The sequence below is a fragment of the Nematostella vectensis genome, chromosome 14, assembly GCF_932526225.1.
Source record: "Nematostella vectensis chromosome 14, jaNemVect1.1, whole genome shotgun sequence".
NCBI classification, from domain to species: Eukaryota; Metazoa; Cnidaria; class Anthozoa; order Actiniaria; family Edwardsiidae; genus Nematostella; species Nematostella vectensis.
Genome location: NC_064047.1, coordinates 13,788,006 through 13,807,209, shown reverse-complemented (window position 1 = coordinate 13,807,209; position 19,204 = coordinate 13,788,006). Strand labels below are relative to the sequence as shown.

At 43.0% G+C, this 19,204-nt stretch overlaps 1 protein-coding gene and 1 long non-coding RNA gene across 2 annotated transcripts; one reads left to right on the top strand and one right to left on the bottom strand.

Annotated features, from left to right (window-relative positions):
* Positions 1 to 721: 721 nt before the first annotated feature.
* Positions 722 to 9,854, top strand: LOC5501412. The gene is made up of 6 exons (XM_048721455.1): positions 722 to 808; positions 3,903 to 4,316; positions 5,854 to 6,048; positions 6,144 to 6,197; positions 6,304 to 6,366; positions 9,454 to 9,854. The coding sequence occupies exons 2-6, from the start codon at positions 3,959 to 3,961 to the stop codon at positions 9,852 to 9,854; spliced, it is 1,071 nt and encodes a 356-aa protein (XP_048577412.1). The 5' UTR covers positions 722 to 808; positions 3,903 to 3,958.
* Positions 9,855 to 12,327: 2,473 nt separating this feature from the next.
* On the bottom strand, positions 12,328 to 18,704 carry LOC125559752. Its single transcript, XR_007306420.1, has 2 exons — positions 18,407 to 18,704; positions 12,328 to 12,526 (listed from the first exon to the last, which is right to left on the bottom strand). It is a non-coding gene; the product is annotated as an uncharacterized LOC125559752 (long non-coding RNA).
* Positions 18,705 to 19,204: the final 500 nt, after the last annotated feature.

The window sequence follows — 19,204 nt, the reverse complement described above, 5'->3', positions numbered from 1 at the left end:
CCATCATATTGATAGATTTACTAATACCAATAGACAGAAGGAATTAACAAACATAAAAAAATAAGCACATCAATCAAGGGAGCACGGCAAAATGTGTTCCTATTTAACGAATGCTTCCCGAAGAGAGGAAGATGCACATCGTGCATCCTTCGTCGGCACTTCGTGTCGACATTACGCGTATCCAATATCTTCGGGCCGATGATACGAACAAAGACACAGTTGACAAACATAATCCACTTCATAATCCGAGTCCCACACCCCCAACAGCGCTACTGATAACAAAACAAAACAAACACACATGACGCGTTGCATAACAAAGGAGTCTGGGTAAACCCCTAGAGTCGAGACTGATAGGCCGAGAGTCGAACAAGATATCTGAAATATGTTTTAAAGTAAAAATAAAATTCATGAGCGAGGAAAAGTAAAACTCTTCGATATTTTAGATATCTTTCCGACTTTCGGCCTATAAGTCTCGAGTCTCTGACTTTCGACTCTTGGGGTTTACCCAGATTCCATAACAAAGTGGTTAATTTTCGTAATAATCTCAATCGCGCGTTTAATGAAGCACATTCTGCCGTGCTCCCTTGCATCAATCGAGCATAGCACCTAGCTCGTCCCTAAATACGCCGTCTTGTGTCCCCTTTTCGCCGATATGCCTTAAACTGATTCCCATGAACGTTTCATTATCATCTCAATGTTTTAGCATGACTCAATGGCCACTGTTTCGCGCAAAACGATGCTAAACCGAACGAGTGGTGTCGTCAATGCCAGCCAGATACCAGCCAATTTACATGGAGTCGGCGTAAAGGTAAAATGGAAAGAGCCAGTTTACATGGAACAGGCGTAAAGGTAAAACGCAAAGAGCAAATTTACATGGAACAGGCGTAAATGTAGAACTCAAAGAGCCAGTTTACATGGAACAGGCCTAAATGTAAAACGCAAACAGTTTACATGGAACACGCGTAAAGGTAAAACGCAAACAGTCAGTTTACATGGAACAGGCGTAAAGGTAAAACGCAAACAGTCATTTTTACATGAAACAGGCGTAAAGCTAAAACGCAAACAGTCAGTTTTCATGGAACAGGTGTAAAGGTAAAACGCAAACAGTCAGTTTAAATGGGACAGGCGTTAAGGTAAAGCACAGACAGTCAGTTTACATGGAACAGGCGTAAAGGTAAAACGCAAACAGTCATTTTTACATGGAACAGGCGTAAAGGTAAAACGCAAACAGTCAGTTTTCATGGAACAGGCGTAAAGGTAAAACGCAAACAGTCAGTTTAAATGGAACAGGCGTTAAGGTAAAACACAAACAGTCAGTTTACATGGAACAAGCGTAAATGTAGAACGCAAAGCGCCAGTTTACATGGAACAGGCCTAAAGGTAAAACGCAAACAGTTTACATGGAACACGCGTAAAGGTAAAACGCAAACAGTCAGTTTACATATAACAGGCGTAAAGGTAAAACGCAAACAGTCATTTTTACATGAAACAGGCGAAAAGCTAAAACGCAAACAGTCAGTTTTCATGGAACAGGTGTAAAGGTAAAACGCAAACAGTCAGTTTAAATGGAACAAGCGTTAAGGTAAAACACAAACAGTCAGTTTACATGGAACAGGCGTAAAGGTAAAACGCAAACAGTCATTTTTACATGGAACAGGCGTAAAGGTAAAACGCAAACAGTCAGTTTTCATGGAACAGGCGTTAAGGTAAAACGCAAACAGTCAGTTTAAATGTAACAGGCGTTAAGGTAAAACACAAACAGTCAGTTTACATGGAACAAGCGTAAATGTAGAACGCAAAGCACCAGTTTACATGGAACAGGCCTAAAGGTAAAACGCAAACAGTTTACATGGAACACGCGTAAAGGTAAAACGCAAACAGTCAGTTTACATATAACAGGCGTAAAGGTAAAACGCAAACAGTCATTTTTACATGAAACAGGCGTAAAGCTAAAACGCAAACAGTCAGTTTTCATGGAACAGGTGTAAAGGTAAAACGCAAACAGTCAGTTTAAATGGAACAGGCGTTAAGGTAAAACACAAACAGTCAGTTTACATGGAACAGGCGTAAAGGTAAAACGCAAACAGTCATTTTTACATGGAACAGGCGTAAAGGTAAAACGCCAACAGTCAGTTTTCATGGAACAGGCGTTAAGGTAAAACACAAACAGTCAGTTTACATGGAACAAGCGTAAATGTAGAACGCAAAGCGCCAGTTTACATGGAACAGGCCTAAATGTAGAACGCAAAGAGCCAGTTTACATGGAATACGCGTAAAGGTAAAACGCAAACAGCCAGTTTACAGGGAACAGGCGTAAAGGTAAAACGCAAACAGTCATTTTTACATGGAACAGGCGTAAAGGTAAAACGCAAACAGTCAGTTTTCATGGAACAGGCTTTAAGGTAAAACACAAACAGTCAGTTTACATGGAACAGGCGTAAAGGTAAAACGCAAAGAGCCAGTTTACATGGAACAGGCGTAAAGGTTAAACATAAACAGTCACTTTACATGAAACAGGCTTAAAGGTAAATCGCAAACAGTCAGTTTTCATGGAACAGGCGTAAAGGAAAAACGCAAAGAGCCAGTTTACATGGAACAGGCGTAATTGTAAAACGCAAACAGTCAGTTTACATGGAACAGGCGTAATGCTGGAACGCAAACAATCAGTTTACATGGAACAAGCGTAATTGTGAAACGCAAATAGTCAGTTTACATGGAACAGGCGTAAAGGTAAAACGCAAACAGTCATTTTTACATGAAACAGGCGTAAAGCTAAAACGCAAACAGTCAGTTATCATGGAACAGGTGTAAAGGTAAAACGCAAACAGTCAGTTTAAATGGAACAGGCGTTAAGGTAAAACACAAACAGTCAGTTTACATGGGACAGGCGTAAAGGTAAAACGCAAACAGTCATTTTTTACATGGAACAGGCGTAAAGGTAAAACGCAAACAGTCAGTTTTCATGGAACAGGCGTTAAGGTAAAACGCAAACAGTCAGTTTAAATGGAACAGGCGTTAAGGTAAAACACAAACAGTCAGTTTACATGGAACAAGCGTAAATGTAGAACGCAAAGCGCCAGTTTACATGGAACAGGCCTAAATGTAGAACGCAAAGAGCCAGTTTACATGGAATACGCGTAAAGGTAAAACGCAAACAGCCAGTTTACAGGGAACAGGCGTAAAGGTAAAACGCAAACAGTCATTTTTACATGGAACAGGCGTAAAGGTAAAACGCAAACAGTCAGTTTTCATTGAACAGGCTTTAAGGTAAAACACAAACAGTCAGTTTACATGGAACAGGCGTAAAGGTAAAACGCAAAGAGCCAGTTTACATGGAACAGGCGTAAAGGTTAAACATAAACAGTCACTTTACATGAAACAGGCTTAAAGGTAAATCGCAAACAGTCAGTTTTCATGGAACAGGCGTAATTGTAAAACGCAAAGAGCCAGTTTACATGGAACAGGCGTAATTGTAAAACGCAAACAGTCAGTTTACATGGAACAGGCGTAATGCTGGAACGCAAACAGTCAGTTTACATGGAACAAGCGTAATTGTGAAACGCAAATAGTCAGTTTACATGGAACAAGCGTAATGGTGAAAACGATAGAGGAATCTTTCAGCCAGTGATTCATGGTCATCACACACTTTGAAGTAAATAGTTTGAATAATTTAGAATTCAAAATGCTACAAAATGGAATACGTGATTTTGTGGCGCTATTTACGCAAGGCAACACTTTACGGATACATGCATTCGAAGCGAAGAAGTCAAGAACAAAAACGGTGTCCGAAGTTTGAACTTTAGTTTTTACTTTCTTTTTTAAATTTGATAATGAAAACACTGGCTATTTCAATGAAGTGGCAATTTTATATTGACTAAATATTACTTAAATATCTTTTTCAGTTAATTCCCCGCCTGTTTTCACCACACTTCCAGTTCAATTCGCATTAGTTGGAGAGATGTTATCGCTTCAGATTGAAGCTCTGGATCCAGATAACCGTCCCGTTACGTACTCCCTTGCCAACACCGACGCGCAGGGCTACGTGTTCACGCCAGATGGACAACTGAACATCACCATGACAACCTCCGACAGCAAGACGTTCAAATTCGTAGCCACCGATGAGTGCAACGCCAGCGATACAACGACAGTTACTGTAAAGGCGATGGAGTGCCCGTGCCAACACGGGGGAACATGCCATCCCCACCCCTACCACCCACGGGGATCTGGCCAGTACGAGTGCGCCTGCCCTGCGGGATTCAACGGAAGCCGATGCGAAAGTGACATTGATGATTGCCAACCTAGCCTTTGTGTCAACGGTAAGGCGAAAGCCCGTGAAATGATGGCGAGGTGGTAATCTTGTGAATCATTTGTCACCATTACCCCCATTCTTTATGGTATATTTTAGTTACCATGTTTGTGTGTAGCACGTTTGCACGATATTAAAATATCACGTTTGCATGAGCGATCATATTTGATCTAGCATGTACTTATTAATAATAAAAAAACTTTTAATCGAGTAATGTTAGTTGAGTAGTAAATGTAATGGTTTATGTAGTGAAAACATTCAAAACTCACTTTTATTCAACTCCGCTTTTTCCAGGGAATGAAACCTATTTGGTCACGCTTTTCGAGTCTCGCAAGAATAGTTCCATTCTTGTGACCAGAACCGTTCACCAGATTGGCAAAATAGCTATTGAATAATTAATGACGTTTGAAAGAGCTATTGCCTTTTATCGGGTTTTACCACTGTATGCATTGTTACGCGACCACCGGAGCTTAATCGGCGATTGGCAATTGGCGATTCTCAGCCGTCAATCAAATGGAGCCGGTACCTGAAACGGAAAGCCGCCATTACTGATCGAAATGGTTCGAAGTTACCCACTTGCTCTTCGTTGGAGAGTTATTTACTTGCTCGTTCAGGTTGGCTTGAATAACACGAAAATCGCAGATGTATTGAAAGTTAGCAAAACGTTTGTGAAGAAAATAAAGCGCTTATATTTTCACAGTGGCTCGATCGAGTAGCGCAAACGGCGTGGAAAAAACAAGAAAGCTAGCCCGGAGGGGGGGTGGGTACTCCCTCATATTTGGTATACGGGTATGTGCCGCCCTTTAGGGTAGGGTGTTTGGGCTCTTGAGGTCTACGATAGGGTATCTTTTTTTCGCTTTTTGCTTGTTCTCTTGTTAGGTCTCTGATAGAGTGGACAATGTTGTCAGTATGGCTGACCAATACACACATTGCCGCATTAACCGAAAAAGACAATTTATTTAAACACCATTTGATTGACAGTGAATTTCCGCTTTAATCACGACTTATTGGGTATAATTTTGAGCGGTAGGGTATGTAATTTTAGCCTTAGGTCTTTGGTAGGGTATAAAAATCGAGGATTTTTGGTCTCTATAACCCGAACACCCAGTAACCTGAACCCTCAATAACCCGAACACCCAGTAACCCGAATCCTCAATAACCCGAACACCAAGTAACCCGAACCCTCAATAACCCGAACACCCAGTAACCCGAACCCTCAATAACCCGAACACTCAGTAACCCGAACCCTAAATAACCCGAACACCCAGTAACCCGAATCCTTAATAACTCGAACATCCAGTAACCCGAAAACTCAAAAACTCGAACATCCTGTAACCCGAACCCTCAATAACCCGAATCCTCAATAACTCGAACACCCAGTAACCCGAATACCCAGAAACCCGAACCCACGGTAACAAGAACACTCTGTTATTCGAACATCTTCATTCGAACAACACCCCGATAACCCAATGTTTCCACATTTCTTTTGGAGGATCCGTTATCGGGGCTCGACAATTGTTGTTGAAATTTTGATCATTCATTCTCAGGAACATGTATCGATGGAATAAACAACTACACTTGCCGATGTCACGTGGGCTATAAAGGCGCCCTATGTGATGAGAAAGAGCGAATTTGTGGCGAAGACACGTGTTACCCAGGAGTTAAGTGCAGAGAAATCCCGGATGGTGTGTTGTGTCGATCGTGTCCTGACTGTCTTATTGGCGACGGGAAGACGTGTATAGGTACCAAGGCTAAGTTAAACGGCGTATATATAGATATCTGATCCATTTTATTAAGTAATGAATATCTATTACTGCTTAATTACTTTTTTGTACAGCCCCTGTAACAACAACTCGACCACAGAGCACACAAGACCGTGACCGCACAAATGGTAATGACCATCCGTTTTCTTGTCCTTCTGTCTGTCTGTCTCGTATATTCGAGGGCGAGTTATCCTTTAGTATCTGCTATAATGTTAGTCCTGATTGATATTTAAGCTCAAGAGAGAACACCATCTGGTCCTACGACACAAACTCCTACCGATACTCTTCCAGGCATGGGTAAGTCTCATTATCATTCATCATAATAGACCAAAATGTCAAAACCAAAAATATCTACCATAAAATTTTAAAAACAAAAAAAGACCCCATATTGTACCGGTACGACTATCATCATCTCGAAATGAAATCCTTTTCTAGACCACTTTTCACAGGTTATATTAACATAAATAAGTTTGGACGTAAAACTTTCGTAAAGTTGCCTTGTGATATTACCACCCTAAAATTGGTTTACCCCAAAGTCATCTCTTAAACAAATCCAGGAGTCGTTTGGCTTAATGCCCAAATTATCCGATTCAAGGTAAATAACCTAAAATGACATAAGGTGTTAAAATTTACGGAGAATAACTTGCCTACACTCGAGCTAAGTGCAACAGGTGCAAGCGAAGGATTTTTCTTGCGTTTACGTTCGACTGGTTTTCACGCTCGCGCTCAAGTTCTTACATAAGTTCAGGGTCTCGAAGCTTCATAATGCCAGCGTTCTCGTCTGTTCCGCCCAGGCATCTGATAGCTCGGTTATAATAAGTCATTGTAATGTCACGGGGGGTTCGCGACAACGTAAACAAGATAACAGCGTAGATGGTACTTGCTTAATTCCGTCAGTCCTGGTTCCTCCGGGTCGTCTGCTCTAATTCTACCTTTCTCTGCCTCCCTTTTTATGCGTGCACTTCCTATTGAACCGTATAGCTGTGACTATAGCTGACTATTCTATGCTGTGCTTGTTGTAGCTGTGACTTTAGCTGACTATTCTATGCCGTGCTTGCTATAGCTGTGACTATAGCTGACTATTCTATGTGACTATAGCTGACTATTCTATACTGGTTATAGCTGTGACTATAGCTGACTATTCTATGCTGTGCTTGTTATATCTGTGACTATAGCTGACTATTCTATGCTGTGCTTGTTATGGCAGTGACTATAGCTGACTATTCTATGCTGTGCTTGTTATGGCATTGACTATAGCTGACTATTCTATGCCTTACTGGTTATAGCTGTGACTATAGCTGACTATTCTATGCCATACTGGTTATAGCTGTGACTATAGCTGACTATTCTATGCCATACTGGATATAGCTGTGACTATAGCTGACTATTCTATGCCGTGCTTGTTATAGCTGTGACTATAGCTGACTATTCTATGCCGTGCTTGATATAGCTGTGACTATAGATGACTATTCTATGCTGTGGTTGATATAGCTGTGACTATAGCTGACTATTCTATGCTGTGCTTGTTATAGCTGTGACTATAGCTGACTATTCTATGCTGTGCTTGTTATAGCTATGACTATAGCTGACTATTCTATGCTGTGCTTGATATAGCTGTGACTATAGCTGACTATTCTATGCCGTGCTGGTTATAGCTGTGACTATAGCTGACTATTCTATGCTGTGCTCGTTATAGCTGTGACTATAGCTGACTATTCTATGCCGTGCTGGTTATAGCTGTGACTATAGCTGACTATTCTACGCCGTGCTTGTTATCGCTGTGACTATAGCTGACTATTCTATGCCGTGCTGGTTATAGCTGTGACTATAGCTGACTATTCTATGCCGTGCTTGTTATAGCTGTTACTATAGCTGACTATTCTATGCTGTGCTTGTTATAGCTGTGACTATAGCTGACTATTCTATGCTGTGCTTGTTATAGCTGTGACTATAGCTGACTATTCTATGCTGTGCTTGTTATAGCTGTGACTATAGCTGACTATTCTATGCTGTGCTTGATATAGCTGTGACTATAGCTGACTATTCTATGCTGTGCTTGATATAGCTGTGACTACAGCTGACTATTCTATGCTGTGCTTGTTATCGCTGTGACTATAGCTGACTATTCTATGCCATACTGGTTATAGCTGTGACTATAGTTGACTATTCTATGCCATACTGGTTATAGCTGTGACTATAGCTGACTATTCTTTGCTGTGCTTGATATAGCTGTGACTATAGCTGACTATTCTATGCTGTGCTTGATATAGCTGTGACTATAGCTGACTATTCTATGCTGTGCTTGTTATCGCTGTGACTATAGCTGACTATTCTATGCCATACTGGTTATAGCTGTGACTATAGTTGACTATTCTATGCCATACTGGTTATAGCTGTGACTATAGCTGACTATTCTTTGCTGTGCTTGATATAGCTGTGACTATAGCTGACTATTCTATGCTGTGCTTGATATAGCTGTGACTTTAGCTGACTATTCTATGCCGTGCTTGTTATAGCTGTGACTATGGCTGACTATTCTATGCCGTGCTTGTTATAGCTGTGACTATAGCTGACTATTCTATGCTGTGCTTGTTATAGCTGTGACTATAGCTGACTATTCTATGCTGTGCCTGTTATAGCTGTGACTATAGCTGACTATTCTATGCCGTGCTTGTTATAGCTGTGACTATAGCTGACTATTCTATGCTGTGCTTGTTATAGCTGTGACTATAGCTGACTATTCTATGCTGTGCTTGTTATAGCTGTGACTATAGCTGACTATTCTTTGCCGTGCTTGTTATAGCTGTGACTATAGCTGACTATTCTATGCTGTGCTTGATATAGCTGTGACTATAGCTGACTATTCTATGCCGTGCCTGTTATAGCTGTGACTATAGCTGACAATTCTATGCTGTGCTTGTTATAGCTGTCACTATAGCTGAATATTCTATGCTGTGCTCGTTATAGCTGTGACTATAGCTGACTATTACAAAGTAATTTTCTTTGTGCCGGAAAAGGTGAAAGCCGGTCCCTTTGCGAAAAGGACGGGTGTTGGAAAATATAATTTAGGAAGATGAAAGGATCTCTTTGATGTAAGCAGATGCTTGGAGTTCTTAAAATGATAATATTGATCAAAGCGACAAAAGAAGTTCTTTGAGGTAAAGCAGATGCTTTAAATCCTTAGCATAAATAGTAATTGGCCATTCAGGCAATGGTGTCAACGAAGTAAATGGGACATGAGATACCATGTAAAATTTCGATGCCCTTTTGTTGGGAAAGTGCTTACGCGACATTCCTTTGAGCTCTCAATAGAAATTATTATGTCAGTCACTTGACAATAGTTGCGTAAAAGTAACATCGAAACAATTTTTTATTTTATTCCAGGTAAAAAGCCAGCCAAGCAGGCCTCAGGCACTGTTACCATAGTAACCATAGTCTCTGCTTGCTCCGCGGGTGGCCTCATAATCATCGGTCTCATCTCCTGGCGCGTGCGCAAATACATGGAAAACAGAAAACGTATTCATTCCACCGAAGGTATCAAGGCTGATGATGCGGATCACTGCTATGACAACCCCATTGAAATGACACCGAGGGCGGCAGACTCGGACCACACTTACGAGGAGGTGGGCCAATCATCTACATACGAGTCCCTGAAGCCTGTCGCGGGCCCCCCACATGATGCTGCCAAACAAAAAGATTCTGAGCATGCGCAAAGCAACGCATATCAGACATTTGAGAAGCGCCCTGCGGCTAATTATCAAGATCTGCTCCACTGGAAGTACTGAACACAAAACTGGCATACTGAACACTTAACACAGCTATTCAAACCGCCACACTGAACAAAGCTATAACCAACACAGCATAGAATAGTCAGCCATAGTCACAGCTATAACAAGCACGGCATAGAATAGTCAGCTATAGTCACAGCTATAACAAGCACAGCATAGAATAGTCAGCTATAGTCACAGCTATAACCAGCACGGCATAGAATAGTCAGCTATAGTCACAGCTATAACAAGCACAGCATAGAATAGTCAGCTATAGTCACAGCTATAACAAGCACAGCATAGAATAGTCAGCTTTAGTCACAGCTATAACCAGCACGGCATAGAATAGTCAGCTATAGTCACAGCTATAACAAGCATAGCATAGAATAGTCAGCTATAGTCACAGCTATATCAAGCACAGCATAGAATAGTCAGCTATAGTCACAGCTATAACCAGCACGGCGTAGAATAGTCAGCTATAGTCACAGCGATAACAAGCACGGCGTAGAATAGTCAGCTATAGTCACAGCTATAACCAGCACGGCATAGAATAGTCAGCTATAGTCACAGCTATAACGAGCACAGCATAGAATAGTCAGCTATAGTCACAGCTATAACCAGCACGGCATAGAATAGTCAGCTATAGTCACAGCTATATCAAGCACAGCATAGAATAGTCAGCTATAGTCATAGCTATAACAAGCACAGCATAGAATAGTCAGCTATAGTCACAGCTATAACAAGCACAGCATAGAATAGTCAGCTATAGTCACAGCTATATCAACCACAGCATAGAATAGTCATCTATAGTCACAGCTATATCAAGCACAGCATAGAATAGTCAGCTATAGTCACAGCTATAACAAGCACGAAATAGAATAGTCAGCTATAGTCACAGCTATAACAAGCACGGCATAGAATTGTCAACTATAGTCACAGCTATAACAAGCACGGCATAGAATAGTCAGCTATAGTCACAGCTATAACGAGCACGGCATAGAATAGTCAGCTATAGTCACAGCTATAACAAGCACGAAATAGAATAGTCAGCTATAGTCACAGCTATAACAAGCACAGCATAGAATAGTCAGCTATAGTCACAGCTATAACAAGCACGAAATAGAATAGTCAGCTATAGTCACAGCTATAACAAGCACGGCATAGATTAGTCAGCTATAGTCACAGCTATAACAAGCACAGCATAGAATAGTCAGCTATAGTCACAGCTATATCAACCACAGCATAGAATAGTCATCTATAGTCACAGCTATATCAAGCACAGCATAGAATAGTCAGCTATAGTCATAGCTATAACAAACACAGCATAGAATAGTCAGCTATAGTCACAGCTATAACAAGAACGGCATAGAATAGTCAGCTATAGTCACAGCTATATCAAGCACAGCATAGAATAGTCAGCTATAGTCACAGCTATAACAATCACGGCATAGAATAGTCAGCTATAGTCACAGCTATAAAAAGCACAACATAGAATAGTCTTATGGTTCTGACTTGACTTCTGATTTTTCAGATGTATATTGTACGTAGCCATAGTTTTTTTTTACTAAGAGCTTATCGCAGTCCGTGACAATTTCGGGCCGAATCTGGCGATCCGCGAATCTATTCACCCCACCCCCCCCCCCCACCCCCCGATTATGGATTGATAAGGCCGCGTATTTATGGTTAGTTGGTGAGGGTTAACTTTTTAGCAGCCGCCAAGTTCTGTATAAACATTTTAACTTTCTCATTATTCAGCCGTAGGTGAGTGTTGTCCAGTAATGGATTTATTAACCATGAAATACTGTGAACACGTGTGCGTGTGGATGTAATTCTGATTTAGATTAGGGCATTTTTTTAATAAAAGAGAAAAAGGACTTTTAGTACAATCGATGATTTTGTCAAAGAGCCTCACACATATTGCCCCCCACCCCCCAACCCCCCTCCTACGCATACAGTGCAAGCCTGTGTTTAGTACAAATTCCATGTGTCAAGAACTTCCCCGGATATCAAGGGTATCCTCCTGTCGCCCCCTACCCCCTCCGACGCCGTGGATTTGTCTTATCGCTCCTTGATCTTCCCTCCCGCACCCTATTCCCTCCGACGCCGTGGGTTCGTCTAATCGCTCCTTGCTCTTCCCTCCCGCACCCTACCCCCTCCGACGCCGTGGGTTCGTCTTATCGCTCCTTGCTCTTCCCTCCCGCACCCTATCCCCTCCGACGCCGTGGGTTCGTCTAATCGCTCCTTGCTCTTCCCTCCCGCACCCTACCCCCTCCGACGCCGTGGGTTCGTCTAATCGCTCCTTGCTCTTCCCTCCCGCACCCTACTCCCTCTGACGCTGTGGGTTCGTCTTATCGCTCCTTGCTTTTCCCTCCCGCACCCTATCCCCCCCGACTTTGTAGGTTCGTCTTATCGCTCCTTGCTCTTCACTCCCGCACCCTACCCCTTCCGACGCCGTGTGTTCCTCAAATCGGTTTTTGCTCTTCCCTTCCCGTTCGTGTTATTACTCTTTATTCTTGCATTTTTCTGATGCACCAGATCTTAGATTTGGAATCCTTCGTTGAAATTACCACAACTTTATCGTAACTATGTTAAAAGATATTAAAATAAATCCCCTTTCTCAGTCTGTGCTAACTTCTCTCTCTGCCAAGAGCATTTTTACTGTCGTTGGGCCGCGGGTTGGGTAGTTATTGCTGCAAAGGAGTCAAAAGGTTTATAAATACAACAGGACCCCAAAAGCAAGCATAAATACCTAAATCTGTCCCTTTTTTGCGGAATACTAAAGTTTTAGTAGAATTTCTAATAGAGAATGTACGTACGGAGGTGTCTCGTATTAATATCCTCAATCAAAACGTATCCTGCAATCCACAAAAAAATGGAACACTTGGCTGAGTAACACATTTCCTCCTTCTCCCCCATCTAATACTGGTTGAAAGTGTTTCTTTAGCTTTAAATGCCCTTGCAGTCAGATGATCAAGTACATATGCTCCAATATTCAAGAGGGGAGAGGTGTTCCACTTAGTTTGACCTAGATTGTAGAATCATCTTTTCACAGGTGAAAATAGTGCTTGTGTTTGTGTTTGTTTCTCAGAGCATCATGTCTTCATCAATAAGTAACCCTCAAACAATGTAGGCAATGATAATTTATCACAGAAACATTACACTGACAAACATATGCACAAGATCGGGTCTAAAGCAGGTGTGCAGTGTAGGGGTATATATGGGGTACACAGATTTGGGTGTGTACCAAGAGTGCAAAGCTATGGGGTGTATACAGGGTAGACAGCTTTGGGTGTGTACCAAGGGTGCAAAGCTATGGGGTGTATACTGGGTAGACAGCTTTGGGTGTGTACCAAGGGTGCAAAGCTATGGGGTGTATACAGAGTAGACAGATTTGGGTGTGTACCAAGAGTGCAAAGCTATGGGGTGTATACAGGGTAGACAGATTTGGGTGTGTACCAAGGGTGTAAAGCTATGGGGTGTATACAGAGTAGAAAGATTTGTGTGTGTACCAAGGATGCAAAGCTATGGGGTGTATACAGGGTAGATAGATTTGGGTGTGTACCAAGGGTGCAAAGCTATTGGGTGTATACAGGGTACACAGATTTGGGTGTGTACCAAGGGTGCAAAGCTATGGGGTGTATACAGGGTAGACAGATTTGGGTGTGTACCAAGGGTGCAAAGCTATGGGGTGTATACAGCGTAGACAGATTTGGGTGTGTACCAATGGTGCAAAGCTATGGGGTGTATAAAGGGTATACAGATTTGGGTGTGTACCAATGGTGAAAAGCTATGGGGTGTATACAGAGTAGACAGATTTGGGTGTGTACCAAGGGTGCACAGCTATGGGGTGTATAAAGGGTATACAGATTTGGGTGTGTACCAATGGTGCAAAGCTATGGGGTGTATACAGAGTAGACAGATTTGGGTGTGTACCGAGGGTGCAAAGCTATGGGGTGTATACAGGGTAGACAGATTTGGGTGTGTACCGAGGGTGCAAAGCTATGGAGTGTATACAGGAAAGACAGATTTGGGTGTGTACCAAGGGTGCAAAGCTATGGGGTGTATACAGGGTAGACAGATTTCGGTGTGTTCCGAGGGTGCAAAGCTAAGGGGTGTATACTGGGTAGACAGATTTGGGTGTGTACCAAGGATGCAAAGCTATGGGGTGTATACAGAGTAGACAGATTTGGGTGTGTACCGAGGGTGCAAAGCTATGGGGTGTATACAGGGTAGACAGATTTGGGTGTGTACCGAGGGTGCAAAGCTATGGGGTGTATACAGGGTAGACAGATTTGGGTGTGTACCAAGGGTGCAAAGCTATGTGGTGTATACAGGGTAGACAGATTTGGGTGTGTACCAAGGGTGCAAAGCTATGGGGTGTATACAGGGTAGACAGATTTGGGTGTGTACCAAGGATGCAAAGCTATGGGGTGTATACAGGGTAGATAGATTTGGGTGTGTACCAAGGGTGCAAAGCTATTGGGTGTATACAGGGTACACAGATTTGGGTGTGTACCAAGGGTGCAAAGCTATGGGGTGTATACAGGGTAGACAGATTTGGGTGTGTACCAAGGGTGCAAAGCTATGGGGTGTATACAGCGTAGACAGATTTGGGTATGTACCAATGGTGCAAAGCTATGGGGTGTATACAGAGTAGACAGATTTGGGTGTGTACCGAGGGTGCAAAGCTATGGGGTGTATACAGAGTAGACAGATTTGGGTGTGTACCAAGGGTGCACAGCTATGGGGTATATACTGGGTCGACAGATTTGGGTGTGTACCAAGGGTGCAAAGCTATGGGGTGTATACTGGGTACACAGATTTGGGTGTGTACCAAGGGTGCAAAGCTATGGGGTGTATACTGGGTACACAGATTTGGGTGTGTACCAAGGGTGCAAAGCTATGGGGTGTATACTGTGTAGACAGATTTGGGTGTGTACCAAGGGTGCAAAGCTATGGGGTGTATACTGGGTACACAGATTTGGGTGTGTACCAAGGATGCAAAGCTATGGGGTGTATACAGAGTAGACAGATTTGGGTGTGTACCGAGGGTGCAAAGCTATGGGGTGTATACAGCGTAGACAGATTTGGGTGTGTACCGAGGGTGCAAAGCTATGGGGTGTATACAGGGTAGACAGATTTGGATGTGTACCAAGGGTGCAAAGCTATGTGGTGTATACAGGGTAGACAGATTTGGGTGTGTACCAAGGGTGCAAAGCTATGGGGTGTATACAGGGTAGACAGATTTGGGTGTGTACCAAGGATGCAAAGCTATGGGGTGTATACAGGGTAGATAGATTTGGGTGTGTACCAAGGGTGCAAAGCTATTGGGTGTATACAGGGTACACAGATTTGGGTGTGTACCAAGGGTGCAAAGCTATGGGGTGTATACAGGGTAGACAGATTTGGGTGTGTACCAAGGGTGCAAAGCTATGGGGTGTATACAGCGTAGACAGATTTGGGTGTGTACCAATGGTGCAAAGCTATGGGGTGTATACAGAGTAGACAGATTTGGGTGTGTACCGAGGGTGCAAAGCTATGGGGTGTATACAGAGTAGACAGATTTGGGTGTGTACCAAGGGTGCACAGCTATGGGGTATATACTGGGTCGACAGATTTGGGTGTGTACCAAGGGTGCAAAGCTATGGGGTGTATACTGGGTACACAGATTTGGGTGTGTACCAAGGGTGCAAAGCTATGGGGTGTATACTGGGTACACAGATTTGGGTGTGTACCAAGGGTGCAAAGCTATGGGGTGTATACTGTGTAGACAGATTTGGGTGTGTACCAAGGGTGCAAAGCTATGGGGTGTATACTGGGTACACAGATTTGGGTGTGTACCAAGGATGCAAAGCTATGGGGTGTATACAGAGTAGACAGATTTGGGTGTGTACCGAGGGTGCAAAGCTATGGGGTGTATACAGCGTAGACAGATTTGGGTGTGTACCGAGGGTGCAAAGCTATGGGGTGTATACAGGGTAGACAGATTTGGGTGTGTACCAAGGGTGCAAAGCTATGTGGTGTATACAGGGTAGACAGATTTGGGTGTGTACCAAGGGTGCAAAGCTATGGGGTGTATACAGGGTAGACAGATTTGGGTGTGTACCAAGGGTGCAAAGCTATGTGGTGTATACAGGGTAGACAGATTTGGGTGTGTACCAAGGGTGCAAAGCTATGGGGTGTATACAGGGTAGACAGATTTGGGTGTGTACCAAGGATGCAAAGCTATGGGGTGTATACAGGGTAGATAGATTTGGGTGTGTACCAAGGGTGCAAAGCTATTGGGTGTATACAGGGTACACAGATTTGGGTGTGTACCAAGGGTGCAAAACTATGGGGTGTATACAGGGTAGACAGATTTGGGTGTGTACCAAGGGTGCAAAGCTATGGGGTGTATACAGCGTAGACAGATTTGGGTGTGTACCAATGGTGCAAAGCTATGGGGTGTATACAGAGTAGACAGATTTGGGTGTGTACCGAGGGTGCAAAGCTATGGGGTGTATACAGAGTAGACAGATTTGGGTGTGTACCAAGGGTGCACAGCTATGGGGTATATACTGGGTCGACAGATTTGGGTGTGTACCAAGGGTGCACAGCTATGGGGTATATACTGGGTCGACAGATTTGGGTGTGTACCAAGGGTGCAAAGCTATGGGGTGTATACTGGGTACACAGATTTGGGTGTGTACCAAGGGTGCAAAGCTATGGGGTGTATACTGGGTACACAGATTTGGGTGTGTACCAAGGGTGCAAAGCTATGGGGTGTATACTGTGTAGACAGATTTGGGTGTGTACCAAGGGTGCAAAGCTATGGGGTGTATACTGGGTACACAGATTTGGGTGTGTACCAAGGATGCAAAGCTATGGGGTGTATACAGAGTAGACAGATTTGGGTGTGTACCGAGGGTGCAAAGCTATGGGGTGTATACAGCGTAGACAGATTTGGGTGTGTACCGAGGGTGCAAAGCTATGGGGTGTATACAGGGTAGACAGATTTGGATGTGTACCAAGGGTGCAAAGCTATGTGGTGTATACAGGGTAGACAGATTTGGGTGTGTACCAAGGGTGCAAAGCTATGGGGTGTATACAGGGTAGACAGATTTGGGTGTGTACCAAGGATGCAAAGCTATGGGGTGTATACAGGGTAGATAGATTTGGGTGTGTACCAAGGGTGCAAAGCTATTGGGTGTATACAGGGTACACAGATTTGGGTGTGTACCAAGGGTGCAAAGCTATGGGGTGTATACAGGGTAGACAGATTTGGGTGTGTACCAAGGGTGCAAAGCTATGGGGTGTATACAGCGTAGACAGATTTGGGTGTGTACCAATGGTGCAAAGCTATGGGGTGTATACAGAGTAGACAGATTTGGGTGTGTACCGAGGGTGCAAAGCTATGGGGTGTATACAGAGTAGACAGATTTGGGTGTGTACCAAGGGTGCACAGCTATGGGGTATATACTGGGTCGACAGATTTGGGTGTGTACCAAGGGTGCAAAGCTATGGGGTGTATACTGGGTACACAGATTTGGGTGTGTACCAAGGGTGCAAAGCTATGGGGTGTATACTGGGTACACAGATTTGGGTGTGTACCAAGGGTGCAAAGCTATGGGGTGTATACTGTGTAGACAGATTTGGGTGTGTACCAAGGGTGCAAAGCTATGGGGTGTATACTGGGTACACAGATTTGGGTGTGTACCAAGGATGCAAAGCTATGGGGTGTATACAGAGTAGACAGATTTGGGTGTGTACTGAGGGTGCAAAGCTATGGGGTGTATACAGCGTAGACAGATTTGGGTGTGTACCAAGGGTGCAAAGCTATGGGGTGTATACAGGGTAGACAGATTTGGGTGTGTACCAAGGGTGCAAAGCTATGTGGTGTATACAGGGTAGACAGATTTGGGTGTGTACCAAGGGTGCAAAGCTATGGGGTGTATACAGGGTAGACAGATTTGGGTGTGTACCAAGGGTGCAAAGCTATGGGATGTATACAGGGTACACAGATTTGGGTGTGTACCAAGGGTGTAAAGCTATGGGGTGTATACAGGGTACACAGATTTGGGTGTGTACCAAGGGTGCAAAGCTATGGGATGTATACAAAGTAGACAGATTTGGGTGTGGGCAAAGGGTGCAAAGTTGTGGATGTCTACAAGGTACATATTGTCGGGTTTATGAAGGGTGTAAAGCTGGGTGGTGTACACCTATTTCAAATAAGGTTGAACTAGGAGAATCTGTGTATCGTAACCCACAGTGCTTCCTGGGTGTCAAGTAAATGTGCAAAGAAGCCTAAATAAAATGAAAATTGAGGTTTCAAAAGATGTAGAATTCTTGTTTACATTCTCATGAAAACTCACATGGCTTTCAGATACAATATTCAGTCATCTATGCGTTTCCCATGAACCACCGCAGGTTACAACACATTTGAAATAGGTGTATAGAGGGTACACATCGTGGGGTGGGCGTGAAGGGTGCATAACTGGGTGGGGTATACAGGGTACACAGATTAGGGTGTGGGCACATGGCGTATACAAGGGGTACAAAGCACATGTGACACAAATGACCCCTGTAGTTACCTTTTTAGTAGTGCCTTTGCTCTCAGCTTCTCTTTAGCTGCCCTGTAAGCAATAACAAGCAGAATCCGCAATATGATAAAAGCATACACAATCAAATAAACAACCTAAAACCTACATTTCTCAGTTAAATTAGATTTTATCATAGACTTCTCAACCAGTATGAATAAGACATCACAAAAATGCTGGGTCTCCAAACAAACACAAAGATAGACAATCAGTGTAGAGTAGATAGTTTTGCCCTAAAAGCATTAAATTGAGTTGACGAAAAAGGCAAAAAAGGGTTTTCTTTATCTTATTCGACTTTGTGTTTAGCGCAAGCGACTTCCAATACAAGAGACTACTACAAGCTATGTGCATAAGGTACGTCTGCTACAAAGGGCATACAAACGAGCCAACATCCCGAAAAAACGTTTAAATGGCATATTTCGTCGTTTAAAAATGTTCTGATGCCGAAAATATCAATTTTTAAAGCCAAATCGGGCGTTATGAAATTTCCTTTCCTTTATTGAGAAATGATGAGCAAACACTGACAATCCTCTTTATAGTCTTTTCCTTATTCGGATAAGTAGTTAAAACGAAATCAGGCGTTATGAAATACCATTTCTTTATTCGAGAAATGTTTAGAAAAAGAAAACACAAACGACCCTCTTTTTAGTCTATTCCTTATTCAAATAAATATTTAAAAAGAAATCAGGCGTTATAAAATACCATTTCCTTATTAAAGAAATGTTTAGAAAATACTAAAGCACCCTCTTTTTAGTCTATTCCTTATTCGGATAAGTCGTAAAACGAAATCGG